The 15,152-nt window shown below is 34.3% G+C and overlaps 1 protein-coding gene across 1 annotated transcript in view; it reads right to left on the reverse strand.

Moving 5' to 3' along the window:
• LOC145296932 (coiled-coil and C2 domain-containing protein 1-like) overlaps positions 1–15,152 on the reverse strand; it is a 178,449-nt gene that overhangs the window by 43,967 nt on the left and 119,330 nt on the right. Inside the window, exons 16-18 of the mRNA XM_080143136.1 lie at positions 14,066–14,124; positions 8,034–8,150; positions 1,288–1,361 (exon numbers count right to left, since the gene is read on the reverse strand). Of these exons, the coding sequence (XP_079999262.1) occupies positions 1,288–1,361; positions 8,034–8,150; positions 14,066–14,124 (250 nt within the window). The remainder of the gene's footprint in view (positions 1–1,287; positions 1,362–8,033; positions 8,151–14,065; positions 14,125–15,152) is intronic.

Consider the following 15,152-nt stretch of genomic DNA (forward strand, 5'->3'; position numbering starts at 1 on the left):
ATCAAAAATCGATAATCAAAATAATCCTATTAAAGGAGGAAAAGTCTAATTTTGATCAACGTTAATACTTTTACACAACCCAACATAACAAATGCATTTCATTAGTTTTATCACCACACAAGTAAAAATGTCCGGTGGATAAAATCAACAGTTGACTCTTTGATGAGACAGGGCATGTTCAAAATGAATGTTTCTGTTTAGAGCACAATCGAACAAAAATACTCAAGCTTAGCATATTTAACTAATTCAAATCATTACACAAAAATAATTTCATAAAATCAGCAGAAAGTTCTTACAGTGCAATGTAGACTACAATGTATTATGGACTAAGCTATTATAAAGAGGCATGTGAGCTTCTTCCCAGTGCACCATGGCGGGTTCCTGACTAGAGCAGGCAATCAATCGATTTGATTAATGAATCAACGATTTCACCAATTTTGATTACAATAAAAGTATTGGAAGTGGAGAATATACATTGATCCTCATTCAATCCAGGGCAACATCGAGTCTCCCTGCTAATTGAAGTCTATAGAAAATAAATCCTGAAGGAAATAAACATTATCAATTCAAATTTAGTTCCATACTACATCATATATATATATATATATATATATATATATATATATATATATATATATATATATAGGAGGATTAAAGGAATAGAATAAGATCAATTCTTTAAGTGGAGACCTATCGGGATAATGCAAAGCTCAACAAATCGTTTTAGATCTCTGAGATCAATTTAGCTCCCCCAAACAGCCTCAATATTTTATTTTGCTCCTAATGTAGGTATTGCTAGAGATCGCATCCCTATTATGTTACCTAGCATATTCTCTCCTCTTCTGATGAGAAGTATTAAGCTTCGAAATATCATGGTATAAAGAATTCTCGCTAACCCTACACCCCTAATTGAATGAATAAATGAATATAAATATATATATATTACTATATAGTTTTTATATCATCATTTTCTTTATTGAGATATATATATATATATATATATATATATATATATAAAACAAGAGTGTTTATACAGGATATTATTGTATTTGTGGACAAACAGACAAAAGCTACAACTGTATATATAAATATGTATGTGTGTGTGTTTTCATATTTTGCTTATGATAAATATTAATCTGCTTTACAGTTGATAAGAGAGATAACTTGTGGTTAAATAAGGAAAAAAGGGAGATAATTTGTGAGTACCAGAAATAATAATGCAAGAAAATATCAAGAACAAGAAAAACTAGTAAAAGTAAATTTTAAAAAAACATTAATAATACTTACCACTGGGCAGATTGAATTTTATTCCTCGGACAATACTCAGTTCCAAATCATTATCACCAAGTTCACTGTTGCATCTAAATAAACAAATTAGAACAGTATTTTTAAAAGTACTTTGTATGTGTTTAGCAGAAGCATCAGTTTGCTCATGTTTTAACAAAAAAAGTGTTCCTTTCTAGTAGACAAAAGTACAGGTTTTATATTAACAACACAACTACATACGTTTTTATATTAACAACACAACTACATACGTTTTTATATTAACAACACAACTACATACGTTTTTATATTAACAACACAACTACATACGTTTTTATATTAACAACACAACTACATACGTTTTTATATTAACAACACAACTACATACGTTTTTATATTAACAACACAACTACATACGTTTTATATTAACAACACAACTACATACGTTTTATATTAACAACACAACTACCTACGTTTTATATTAACAACACAACTACCTAGGTTTATATTAATAACACAACTACCTACATTTTATATTAATAAAACTACTACCTATGTAAAAAGGCTGCCAGCCACAGCCATCCAGCTTTAGACAATCAATTCTGAAGTAGGTTGACCTATATCGACAAGAGAAGGGGCTAGCTATGGGCTCGCCATTATCACCAGTGATGGTGAACATAGACATGGAATACTTCGAAGACATGGCCTTAGGTTCAGCTCCCTTAAAGCCAACCATGTGGCTAAAATACGTTGATGACACCTTCATACTTTGGCCCCATCAGGAAGACATCCAGGCTCTCCTAGACCATGTGAACTCAATAAGACCATCAATACAGTTCACAATGGAGAAAGAAAAAGATAACCAACTGACCTCTCTTGATATATCACGCACAGAGCATGGGTTTAAAACATCCATATATCGCAAGCCTACCTCCACCGGACAATACCTTAACCTCAACTCCCATCACCCATACAGTATCAAACATGGAATCGCACGCTGCCTACAACATCGAGCAGAGACAATAAGTAGCGACACTATTACATACCACCAAGAAATGGTCAGGTTGAAGAATACACTCCGTTGTAACAACTACCCCTATAGCATACTATCCACCAGACGTGTTAATAGTATAAGAGAGGAGAATGAAACCCAAAAACCACCAACGGTCTGCCTACCATACATACGAGGCATCTCCGAAAAGATTCAGAGAATATGTGCCCCCTACAACATCAGGACGGTATTCAAGAGCGAGTCAACACTTAGACGACACCTGGTACGAGTGAAGCCCCGCATGGAGAACATGACCAAGAACTGCATATACTCCATCCCATGCAGTTGCAGAAAGGTTTACAAGGGTGAAACATGCCGCCCCCTTAAAGTAAGGGTGGAAGAACACCGTAAAGCGGTAACTAAAGGGAGATTGAAAAATCGGGTATAGCCAACCATGTCTGGATGGAGAGAGGGGACCATCGCCCTCTATGGGATGAAGTAAAAATAATAAACAGAGAGACCCACTGGAAAGTGAGAAAACTTAAAGAAACAGCTCACATGCTCGGACATAACAACCTACTGAGCAAACCAAGCGTAGAGCTGAATGCAATTTGGACATCTCTAATAGAGAGAGAAAACCTTGAAACATAGGTTTAACATTAACAAAAAACCAACTAAGAATTGTCCTAGTGACATATGGCCGAGTGGTCCTAGATGTTGTATCAAAGTTTACAGTTACCCAAAGGTGCTGAGTTCAATCCTGAACGAAGGCAGTGAAAAGTAGCATTCAAAACAGAGAATCAGCAACTATGTCCCAGAGCCTAGCTGGAGTCCGAACACGGTACCCCCGTAATAATAATAAAGACCTAGTGCAGGGTCCCTTTCCATGCTCAACATGGCACTACAAACAACCAATATTATACAACTGTTGATGGAGCAGCCGCTCTAAGCGCTACCAAACAGTTAGGGCTCCTGTACTACTAGTCGGGAACAGCAGCTAGGAACTGTCTATCCGATACCCTCAACCCATCAGACGATGGTCAACCCAATCTACTTGTACCAAGTGCCCAGTTTAAGGGATGTGATGTGTCGGGAGTGGAGAAACCGGCGTTCATTGTCAGGAAACAAGATCGACTGAAGGTCTGTCGACTCCCCGTGATTCGACCTCTACGCCTAGCTAATAGGCAAAGAAAGAGTATAGAAGCCAGCGATAGACAGAGCCTATCTACTCCTTAAACAGTTTAGGTTTGCAGACCGATAATTTGTTTGAGTCACCAGCTCTAGGAAGGTTGTCATCCAAGACAAGGTTTAGCTTCAGAGTTTTCCTTCTCCATCTGGGAAGATCTATGAGAGGGTTTTCCCCGCGCCGGGGTCCTAATTTCTGCACCCTCGCGTTTGTGGTTAATGTTACCGGGTTAGTTTATAAACTGAAAAATTATACTCCTCAAAGTGATTACAGGGCATTGCTATTTCATTGTTTGTTACTGGAGGAGGGGCTGGAGTTCATGCAATGGAAGCAGCTATATTTGCAAACAGGTCTGTTGGAAGGAGTTAACATGGTTTGTTTTTTCCCTTTAGGTTAAAAAAAAAAAAATTCCTTTTCATATTTTTATGTTGGCTTAATAGGATAATGCGTTGCAGAATGGCATGATATTACAAATTAACTAGAAAAAATTGTACAAGTTCTGGATATTTTAGATGGCAGGAGGGTTAAGTTGTATATTCAATAGATACAAGTAACGTCATTTTTGATATGAAGTACATTACAGTACAGGTATAATTGGGAGTAAATTATATGCTATGTCGTATACAGTATGTATAGTACAATAAATAGATATATGGGCATATTTCCAGTAGATGCGAATATATGGAGATTGTAGGTATTAAGTATGTTTCCATTTCAGCTTTCGTTTAAAAAATCAGGAAGTTGTATTTTGCATTATAGAGTATTGGTTCAGTTTTTATATTTAACATTGCTAAGCTAAGTAAGGGACAGCTATTGCTATGTAATATAGATAGTTGTATATCTAAGTACAGACTTGTTATTGAGTATCTACCTGGATAAGAATAGACAAATGCATGCCTAAGGGGTAGAAATCTACAGATGTTTAGTGATCATGACTTCCAATCGGTCAGCATGCGAAGGTTAAGGGCTTAAAGCTAAAGACCCCCATTCAAGTCGGGTATAATGTATGAGTGTTAGTGGCAGCTTGGGGAGTAGAGCAGATTGTTAGTTTTCAGGAGAGGATTGAATTACAGAATACAGTTAGAATTAATTATAAGAGTTTTGAGTGCCAAGTAAAGTTTAGTTAGAGAAGAGAAGAATTTTTTTTTTTTTTTAAATTTAACATGCAAATCAGACATAGGCAGTTGTCTTGGAGGTAATGTACATATTATATTCATGCAGATATTCTACATGATTTATACTTGCGTAATATTTGCATAAAAAGGTTATAGTAAACACAAACATATGTATATGTATACATATTTGTTTGAAAAATTTTGCCTACTAAACTCCTCAGTCAGTTTTGGTCTAGACATGAAACTTAATATATAGATTATTCAAATGCATGCAAAACTTTATATTTGGGTTTTAGCTGTGGAATATCTGTACAGAAGTGTGAAAAATACAGAAATAGAATTTGCCAGATGAAAAACAACAGCATTACGAATATGCATGCGTAACGTAATAGCTATTGATTCATGTAATTTTTAGCCTTGCAGTAAACATGTCTTTATAGCTCAAGTATTAACGTCAAAGGCAAAAGAAAATCGTAAGCTAAACGTTTTGGTTTCAATTCTAGGTGGTGGCACACAAGTCATTTTTTTTTAACTTTTTAAATCATTACTATATATTGGGTTCAATATAATAATAAATACAAAATCCGCCTTAATCAAGCATATTTTATGACCGATCAATGCTGGATAACCAGCTAGTATGTATGTGTGTATATACCGTACTTTGGGGTAATTGCGCCAACTAGCTAAAAGTTCTTTTGGCAACCACGCATTTAAAGAGCACTTTTTTTTAGTTGGTGCAATTAGCCCAAAGGAAGTGTGTGTATGTGTGTGCATGCAGTATATATATATATATATATATATATATATATATATATATATATAATTCATTTGCTCCATCTTGTATATTGCGCAATTTTATTTGGCTGGGATTGTCTTGTATAAAATATTACATCTAATAATATTTTGTAAGACTGAAAATCACTGGAGTTTCATATCAGTAGATACATTTCATTATTCTAAGGTATATGTGTGTATGTGTGTGTGCAGCACCACACATAAATATATATCTATAAATATAAAAGCGAAAATGTATGTATGTATGTGTATTCGCTTTTTCTGTATGTCTACAAAAGGCTTCTTTCAGAGAAGCGGTCGGTCGCTTCGCAACTTTTTAAAACTTGTTATATCACATATAAATCGTAATATCTCACAGTTAACAACGAAGCTCGCCTGTCTATTTAATTTGTTCGATTTCGGGAAGATAAATATTCAACATTTGTCGCTCGCCGCACATGGGTTAGTCTTTTTCCTATAACATCTTGGGAAAATAAAAATCCCGCAGTCAAACTTGACCTCATTAACTCGTTAAAACGGGCACCTGCCGAATCCAAGTAATTAAATAAATTCAAACTTGTTTCTGTTAGCATCTCGCGATGGGGCAATGGTTAACGTCACACGTTTTTTTTTTTTCACACTTTAATTTACAACTTTGCCTCAACAGTTTGGGTTCGATCCTCATACTTACTTTTTTTTTTACCCCCCCCCACCTCCAAACACCCGGGCAATGCCGGGTACCCCTCGCTAGTATATATATATATATATATAAAAGTGAAAGTGTGTGTGTCTCTGTGTGTACATTTCCCTACGCAATAACTGTCAATTTTAAGTCTACAGACTAGAAATTTGATATACAGGGTATGGAGATTTTGGAAAATCTTTGTAATCCGTTTTTGGCAAGAAATTTAGCTGTTAAGGCATCAAAGTTCAACGATTTGACCTTTGAGAACTCTACCAAACTCCTCCGACAATTTTGGGTCTAAACACTTGAAATTTTAGATCCATGTCCAAGGAACCTATATCTAACTTAATAACTGGATTTGAGCCCAAAACAATAAATGTTAAGGGGTCATAATAGGGGTCAAGGTTTAAAAAAATTTGACCTCTGCGGTCTCTAACAAATTACTCAGACAATTTCTGGTCTAAACATTTGAAATTTTACATAAAGGGCATTCAGAGATAGGGCAAGCTTTTTAATCGGTTTGGGTCGCAAATTTGAGCTACCAATATATAAATCTATGTATGTATGTTTGCATGTCTGCCTAAAACTTTCGACAGAGGCGACGAATTTTCACAAGATCAGTATTGTTTTGAAGCTCGACCCTTCTGACGACAAATACCGAAAAATTGGGTAAAAACATTAATTTCTTCACCCTCAACTGGGCACTTTTCTACAGGGAGGGGTCGCTTTTTTTGCCGATATTTTCGAAAGTCATCCCCTCTTTTCGATTGTCTAGCCTTAATTTAAACCTACGTCACTTCCGGTTGTAACAGCAAAGACGTCAGGTTTTTTCCCGTTCTATTCCTCCTTTGCGGTACGGGTTCGAGCCTGCCTTCCTACTACCACTTTTTTTTTTTTTGCTTAACATACACATCCAAACACCCGGGCAATGCCGGGCTGAAATGCTAGTATTTATATATATATATATATATATATATATGGAAACCTAACCAACTTTTTTTGGATTTTAGCGTTATTGGATACTTTACCCTTCACCAGACTATCCATTCACGTGAAATCACCTTTTTCTTCACCCTATTCCCTCTGCTTCACTTTTTGTTACCAAATAAGATCTATGACTTACTTGTAGTTTCATCAAATACTTTTGCAAGCAAAATCCGATCCTGCATTTTGCTAAATCCTACCCTCTGATGAGAAGGAAAGTATTTCTTCAAAACTCTGCGAATTAATGACTACTTATTTTGTGCTTCCTTTTTAAAATTAAATGTTTATATATATATATATATATATATATATATATATATATATATATATATGTATATATATATATATTTGCAAAAATCAAGACAACCAAATATAAAATGAGGAGATCATATTGTGTATTTTCTCATGCGTTACAACTGTTTCATAACCATTTGGACAATTTTAAATATTACATCATTCAAAAATATTCCAAAATAACTACTCTTTAGGCAAAATGCACAAATTGCTTGACTTTGGAATTCTCTCTCTGATCTCTGCTTCCCTGGCTGTACTAACATGCAGAAGTTCAAGTTGAATGTGAACAGAAATCTTGCTGCTCAACTCCCTACATAGTATCTCTGTAAATTTAGTCCCAAATAGTAGCCCCTTACATCAAAGTGGCACCTTATTTGAGCTGAAATATCAGTAAAACTTTTAAAAATAAGTCTTTTGATATACTGTATATATAGTAAAAAGAAAAGACCCAAACATCTAAATCCCCAATTTATATAACTATTCTTTTAAACAACTTATAATAAATTAATGTTTGGTGTAGTTTTGTTGTAATTTTATTGTTTTGTCTTCTATATGCAATCATTTTATCAATTAATACTAATTAAAATTATTTAATGCATAAAAATAAAGGATAAATTATTAAAACCATGTTCATTATATTTCAAAGGGATGCGTTCAAAAATTAATTCTTCATAACTGATTATGCATAGCGTTCATTACAATATGTTCATAAAAATGTATAATTAATATATAATTACGTACTGAACCATGCTGAATGTTTTCGTCTCATAGTGGAATCGTGGCACCGGATCTCCATGTTTGTAAGCATTCTTTAAAGAGTCCAAGTCTTTCGTACAACTTTGTTCCAGTTTTTGAAACCTTCAAAACATGAAAACACATAAAAACTGTTAAGCAAGAATGCAGTTGTAAAACGTATCAATACTTTCATATTTTTCTATATCAGCTTTTAAATTGATACAATAAGACAATAAGAGAGTATCATAGCTTTTAAATTGATACAATAAGACAAGAGAGTATCATAGCTTTTAAATTGATACAATATACAGTTGACAATAACAGAGTATGAAATTTGGAAAAATTACAAGATTTTTTTTTAAAATAAAATGTTAATTTAGCATAACTTAATATTTTAAGGTTTCCTCCATTTATTTATTTATTTTTTTTTTTGTGTGTTATATATCGGTTTTCTGGATTACTTACTCAGCACTTTTTTTTTCAAGTAGCTGTGTTTATCCCCTCCTCTCTTAGTCTTTTCTTTATTTCTTACTAAATCTAACTGGTGTTGCCCAGTATGCATTAACATAATTTGAATTCAAATTTTTAAATAAAAAAAAAAAAACGTCTATGTATAAATTAAAAATATACACAGAAACATAAATGCTTATATGATTTTATTGATACAGAAAAAAATGATATGAAAAATATGCAGTTGACAAAATTGTATGAAATTTGGAAAAATTACAAAAGACATTTTTTTAAAAATAAAATGTCCATTTTACATAAATGAAGGAAACATTAAAATATTAAGTTATTATTTTTTTTGTGTACCTGTTTTCTGGATTAGTACATTTTTTAAAAACTAGTTATGTTTACCCCTCCTCCTCTCTTTGTCTTTTTATTTCCTACTAAATCTAACTGGTGTTGCCCAGAATGCATTAATGTAATTTGAATTCAAATTTTTAAATTAAAAAAAAAACGTCTACATATAAATAAGAAATATACAAAATGGTCACATTATTTTATTGATATAGAAAAAAAATAATATGAAAAAATTCATATAAGGGTGGTGAGGGATAAAATAGATCTCCCTTTTATTTTGAGTCTTTTAAATCATTAAAAATTGTCTCCATTCTAACAACCTTCCTTGCAAAAATATTGTTGGAAAAATACTGAAGTAAAGTACAAATTTTTAATGTAAACCTGTCGTAAGGACAAAATTAAATTGCTGGTCAGAAGATATACCAATTTGTCAGATGCCTTCCTTCGTAGGTCTGACTTGGAAAATTCATTATATTTAATTTTATACATTAGATTGTTTTTTTCTAACTTTGATTTAAAGGCATGTGGCCTTTGTGAACAATAACAAAAACTATATCTATAATATAAAGCTGAATGTCTGTGTGTGTGTGTGTGTGTGTGTGTGTGTGTGTGTGTGTGTGTGTGTGTGTGTGTGTGTGTGTGTGTGTGTGTGTGTGTGTGGTCACGAATAGGCTCCTATATGGTTGACTATTTTAAAAAACTGATTACATATAATGATAGAAGATGTATCGAGACACAGGAATGGGTATGTTTGATCCTGCAGAACGGTGGTTCATTAAAATTGTGGGGTCTGCGTTCGCACCTGGTCCACAAAGTATGGAAATAAAAAATTTAAAAATTAAAAAAAAAAAAACGTTTACAAGGGTTTTTGATATAGATGTACATAAGAATACTTTGATAAGTATGTTTTAACTTAAATAGGGATGGTGGTCCTGGATATGACCTAAAACTATATCCAATGCTGAGGCCCCACCTTGCGGGCCTTGGGAAGTGTGGAGCCACCCTTTAATTGCCATTGCTCCCAGGTCCACTCTCACCCGGAGTGGTAGTACCTGTTAGGGTCCCAACTATGGGTTAAATAGAATCTGACTTAAAAAAAAATATATATACTCCATTAAAAGCCGTTCCTCAAAATAACTAGATTCGGCATTAAATAACCAGAAAAAGGTTGATATGCCGTAAAACAAAAACAACCAACCAACCAGCCAACCAAAATAGGGATGGTATAATAAAATTGTGGGGTCTACGTTCGCGCCCAGCCTCCATAGAATGGAAATAGGCACAAACTTTAATAAAAACTTTTCATATCTATCTGCGTAAGTATACTTTGATGATTATGTTTCAGTTTGAAGAAATATGGTATAATAAAATTATGGGGCGTTCGTTCGCGCCTGACCTCCATAGAATGGAAATATGTCACAAAGTTTAACAAGGTTTTTTAATATAGATCCACAGAATATTGTGATAAGTGTTTCAGTGTGAACAGGTATGGTATAATAAATTATGGGGTTTATCTATTTTATTTTTACTCTCATCATATTTTGCTTTTGTTTTGATACCCCCAAATTCGAAGCTATCTCTTTACAACCCTTCCTTTTCATAACCTATCATATTTTCATAAATCAGAGTCGATTTTCTGTAGGCTGTTTTTGAACTCAGTCAATGACGGGTACTTTTGCTAGTATATATATATAGATAGATAGAGAGAGGGCATTTGAATCTATTACACCTTGTACATTTCATAAGTTAATGTTTTATTAATGTTTTTACATTTTAACTACACACATTTCTCACATGCAATTTGTAGACATTTGTTATTTCACATATTACTGACGTTTTTACATACTCTACATTAATATTGTTGCTCTCAATGCATCGTTCACATTCATCTCATACTTGTTAGTTGTATTATTTGGATTCTTTTAACTATTATTCTTATCTTGAGCACCATTTTCACAACGTTTCAGTCGATATAATCGCTGATTTCTTCATGTGTATTTTGTTGAACTCTGAAATCTGCACAAAATTTCAAACGGAACTTCTTATTTAATTCACAGACATAGCATGACTGGATACAAGTTTTAAGTAAATTTGTAATTGTATTTTTGGTCGCCCACACTGAAGATTGAACCTGAAACTTTCAGAAGAGGCCACTTTTACAAATGCATTTTTTTCAAATACTCTAACGACTGTAACGGGGTCTTTGCAACTGAAAATATAATTGCAAATTACTTAGGACTTCTATCTACTCACGGCTGACAGAACAAGAGTATGCTAGCTTTGTGAATTAAATAAAAAGTTCTATTCAAAATTCCATGCAAGTTTCTGAGTTCGACAAGATACACCGGAATAATGTCGGTGGCTACATCGACTGAAACCTTGTGAAAATGATACTCAAGATAAGAACAGTAGTCTGAAGTTTAATCAAGATATTAAAAACTGAAAAAAGTTATATTGCATGTACCCTATTTGATCAAATAGTTTATTTTTATAGAGGAAAAACAAATTTCAATTAAATTGATCGTATACTGCCATCTTGTTTATTTCGTGCACGAAGAGGGGGTGCACCAAGAGAGATAATTCCACACCGTTTAAAGTTTGCCAAGATTATAAAAATACTTAGATAAATATTTTTGGTTTTTTTCACTTATTTTACAGGGTTTTTATGTTCTATTTTTTTTTTTTTTTTATCCCTTTTTCATTTTGTCCTTTGTTCGATTAAAGCCCCCCTCCTTGCGCGAAATAGGCAAACTAGCAGGATACAATCCATTTCATTAAAATTTGATTTTCCTCTGTAATAATTTTTTTTAAAAACTACTTGATCACATTAAGTGAAATTTTTTTTTTTTCAGAGAACTTCCTTCTATAACGGGTACGTACAATAATTTTTTTTTTTTTTTTTCAACATTTTCATTTTTTCATTTCATTGCAGTATCTCTGTAGCTTATGTCCCTAATTGTAGCCCCCTACATCAAAGTGGTAACGTGCCTTGTTTGGGGTGAAAATGTAAAAAAACATTGTTAAGGATAACGCTAATTTGAAGTGTGTTGTGAAAGAAAAGATATTTTACTTTACACAGATGGACAAATCTGTAAATCCAAAGTAGCTGATCAGCGGCTTGGTTCCCACCAGTTTTGGCAAATAGCAAACAGGATCCTGAACAGATGCGTGTGTTCTATCCCAACCATCATCAATGGACCCGAGGTCATCTCATCAGCATCAGACAAGGCCAAACTATTCCCTAACAACTTTGTAGCTAACTCTACCCTCTGCAACGAAGGGCATCAACTTCCCGTATTTCCTCCTACAACAGACAACACACTATTCAACATACAAATATCTGTGCACGAGGTTGCCAAACTAATCAAGAACCTTGATTCCAGTAAAGCAACTGGCCCTGACGGCATTCCAACTATAGTGTTGAAAAAGCTCCAACCAGAATTGCCCCCATACTTACAAAACTGTTTAAGCATTGCCTTAAGGAGAAGTGCTTTCCAACACCCTGGAAAACCTCATCAGTATGCCCTGTATTTAAGAACTCAGGTGATAAGTCATCTCCCTCTCAGTACAAACCAATAAGTCTCTTGTGTCATGAGTAAGTTACTGGAATCCATATTAAATATAGAAGTAGTCAACCACCTCAACAGAAACAACCTTCTTAGTGACATGCAATATGGTTTCTGCTCTGCAAGATCTACAGCAGATGTGCTAACGGTTATATCACATAGGATTAGTGAATCTCTCGACAAAGGCTTCCTTTCCAGGGCAATTGCTCTTGACATATCGAAGGCCTTCGATAAGGTATGGCATAAGGGCTTACTTCACAAGATTTCCAGCTACGGTATTACTGGAAATGTTTTCTCAATCATTAAATCATTTCTCTCAGATAGGTTCATAAGAGTGGTGGTTGATGGGCAGAAATCAGAGGCCCACAGTATTAATGCTGGAGTCCCCCAGGGGTCCATCCCGGGCCCAACTCTCTTCCTGATCTACATCAATGATCTACCAAAGCACATACTTAAATCATTCGTTGACATCTATGCTGATGACACAACCATCTATGGCAACACATCAAAGGCCGTAAATGAAAAAGCTCTCTCTGATTCCTCCTCCTCTGATCTTGAGCGCGTGGTTCAGTGGGGGAAGAGATGGCTGGTTATTTTTAATGCATCTAAAACCAAGCTTCTAACTTTACATCATAAATGCTCTGTTTCTCATCTAGCATAAATTGAAATGGATGGCTCTCGTCTTGGGGAGGCTTCATGTTTTGACGAGCTTCTGGGTTTGACCTTTACTCCTGATCTGAAATGGAACACGTATATTAAGTCTGTTGCCCGCCCCACTGGGAAAATGGTGGGATCCTTCTACTGCTCTAGAAGATATCTCACTACTGTTGCAATTCTTTATCTCTATAAAAGCCAAGTATGTCCAAAGATGGAGTACTGCTGCCACATCTGGGCTGGAGCTTCAAAAAATAGCCTATCCTGCCTTGACAAAGTACAAAATAGACTTCGTGGCTTAGTGGGGGATGCTCTTTTCTCTTCCCTGCAACCTCTCTCCCACAGAAGAGACGTTGCGAGCCAGTCTTTGTTTTATCATTATTTCCATGGCAAGTGCTCGTCTGAGCTCCAACCCCTGGCCCCACCCTCGCCAATCCTTCATGATAAACACCCGTCTAGCTAAAACCACTGTCAGTAATTTCCCCCACTCTCTATCTGTGCCTAAATCAAAACGTAGATTCCATGAACATAGCTTTTTTCTGAGAAGTGCACGCCTGTGGAATTCTCTTCCCTTTGCCTGTTTCCCACCTGACTACAACTTGGATGTCTTATAGTCTAACATAAACAAATTCCTGATAAATCGCTCCCTTAAGTAAGACACTTTATCAAATCTCCAATACCAACTATTCCTACGATATCATCCCATTGATTATTGTACACAAAATAACCCTTATCCCCGAGTGGCTTCCGGACCTTGATAAGTGGTAATCCCCATGTAAAAGAAAAAAAAAAAAAAAAAGCATTGAAAGAATAATATTTGTTATATTTTATTTTTTGGCTCAGATACCGTGCCTATATTGTGGGGGGGGGGGGGGGGCGGCATTAAAAAAAAAAAAAAAAAAAAAAAAAAAAGAAGCAATGTTTCTTCTTCAAAATGTTACTAACATCAAAGCAAAACTTTGAAGTGGAAAGACAAATTCAACCCTGGAAAACAGAAGTTAAAAAATGACTAACCTCGATGCTGAAAGAACATCGCCCATTTTGGTAAAATGCTTGGAACTTGTTGAACACATCTGTTTTAAAAATAAAAAAAATAATATATTTGCTAATTTACATATTTTATTTATTGAATTTGAAAATTACACATTTTTTTTAAATGGTTTTTCTTTGAAATGATTTTGTAAAATATCTTAAAATTGTTAGACTACATCAACTAGTGTTTATTTAGTTGAAAACTGGGTAAGTCATAAAAAGAATGCTAAACAAAAGGGTCAGCAAATTCAAATGGGTGATTGTCATATAAAAAGCTGTATCATGAAAATTGGAAACCAGATAACTTAGCTCAATGTTATGTTAGATGAGCAAGTGAAGAATGACAGTTGCTCTCAAGAATTCTGACAGAAGTAATGAAGCAGACGCATCATCAAATTTGTATTATTTGAACTAATGTTTTCATCTTATGTATTATTCACACTATGGTTGATGTAACCTCCGACCTTCTTCAGATGAAGTTGAAAATGTTTCCGTCAAACTCAAGAATATGCATCAGCTATTATTGGCTAGAAATCTGAAGTAATTCGCAATTGTATTTTTATTATCACCAGCACTGAGGAGTGAATATTCAACCTCCAAACGTTTGTAACTTACAACTGAATTTTACCAAGTACCTTATCCACTACGCCACAGATCAAGATAAGAACAGTACTCTGAAGAATCCAAATATTACAAATAATCAATCCTTAGTAAAAAAATTCAGAAAAGTGTTAGAAAATGTTCTGACAAGTTGATAATTAAGCCATGAGCTTATAAAGAAGTCTCTCTCTCTTTCTCTCTATCACTTTGACTTGCAGTTTCGAAAGATAATCATGGCCTTTTATTTTTAAGAACATGTCGAGTTTGTTAACCAAATGATAATGCAACAAACATTTTATGCTACAGAATTGTCTCCATTTGGCAAGATTACTGCAGCACAATAAGAAAACAAGGTATAACTTCTAACAAAGAAATTAACTTTATATGTAAACTAGCTGCATTGCCTAGGATGCAGCAAAGTCATTTTAGCTTTTAACTTTCATTTATTTACACATTTTTAAAACATACA

Source organism: Euprymna scolopes, chromosome 17, assembly GCF_053919585.1.
Source record: "Euprymna scolopes isolate OS-2025 chromosome 17, ASM5391958v1, whole genome shotgun sequence".
Taxonomy (NCBI): Eukaryota; Metazoa; Mollusca; class Cephalopoda; order Sepiida; family Sepiolidae; genus Euprymna; species Euprymna scolopes.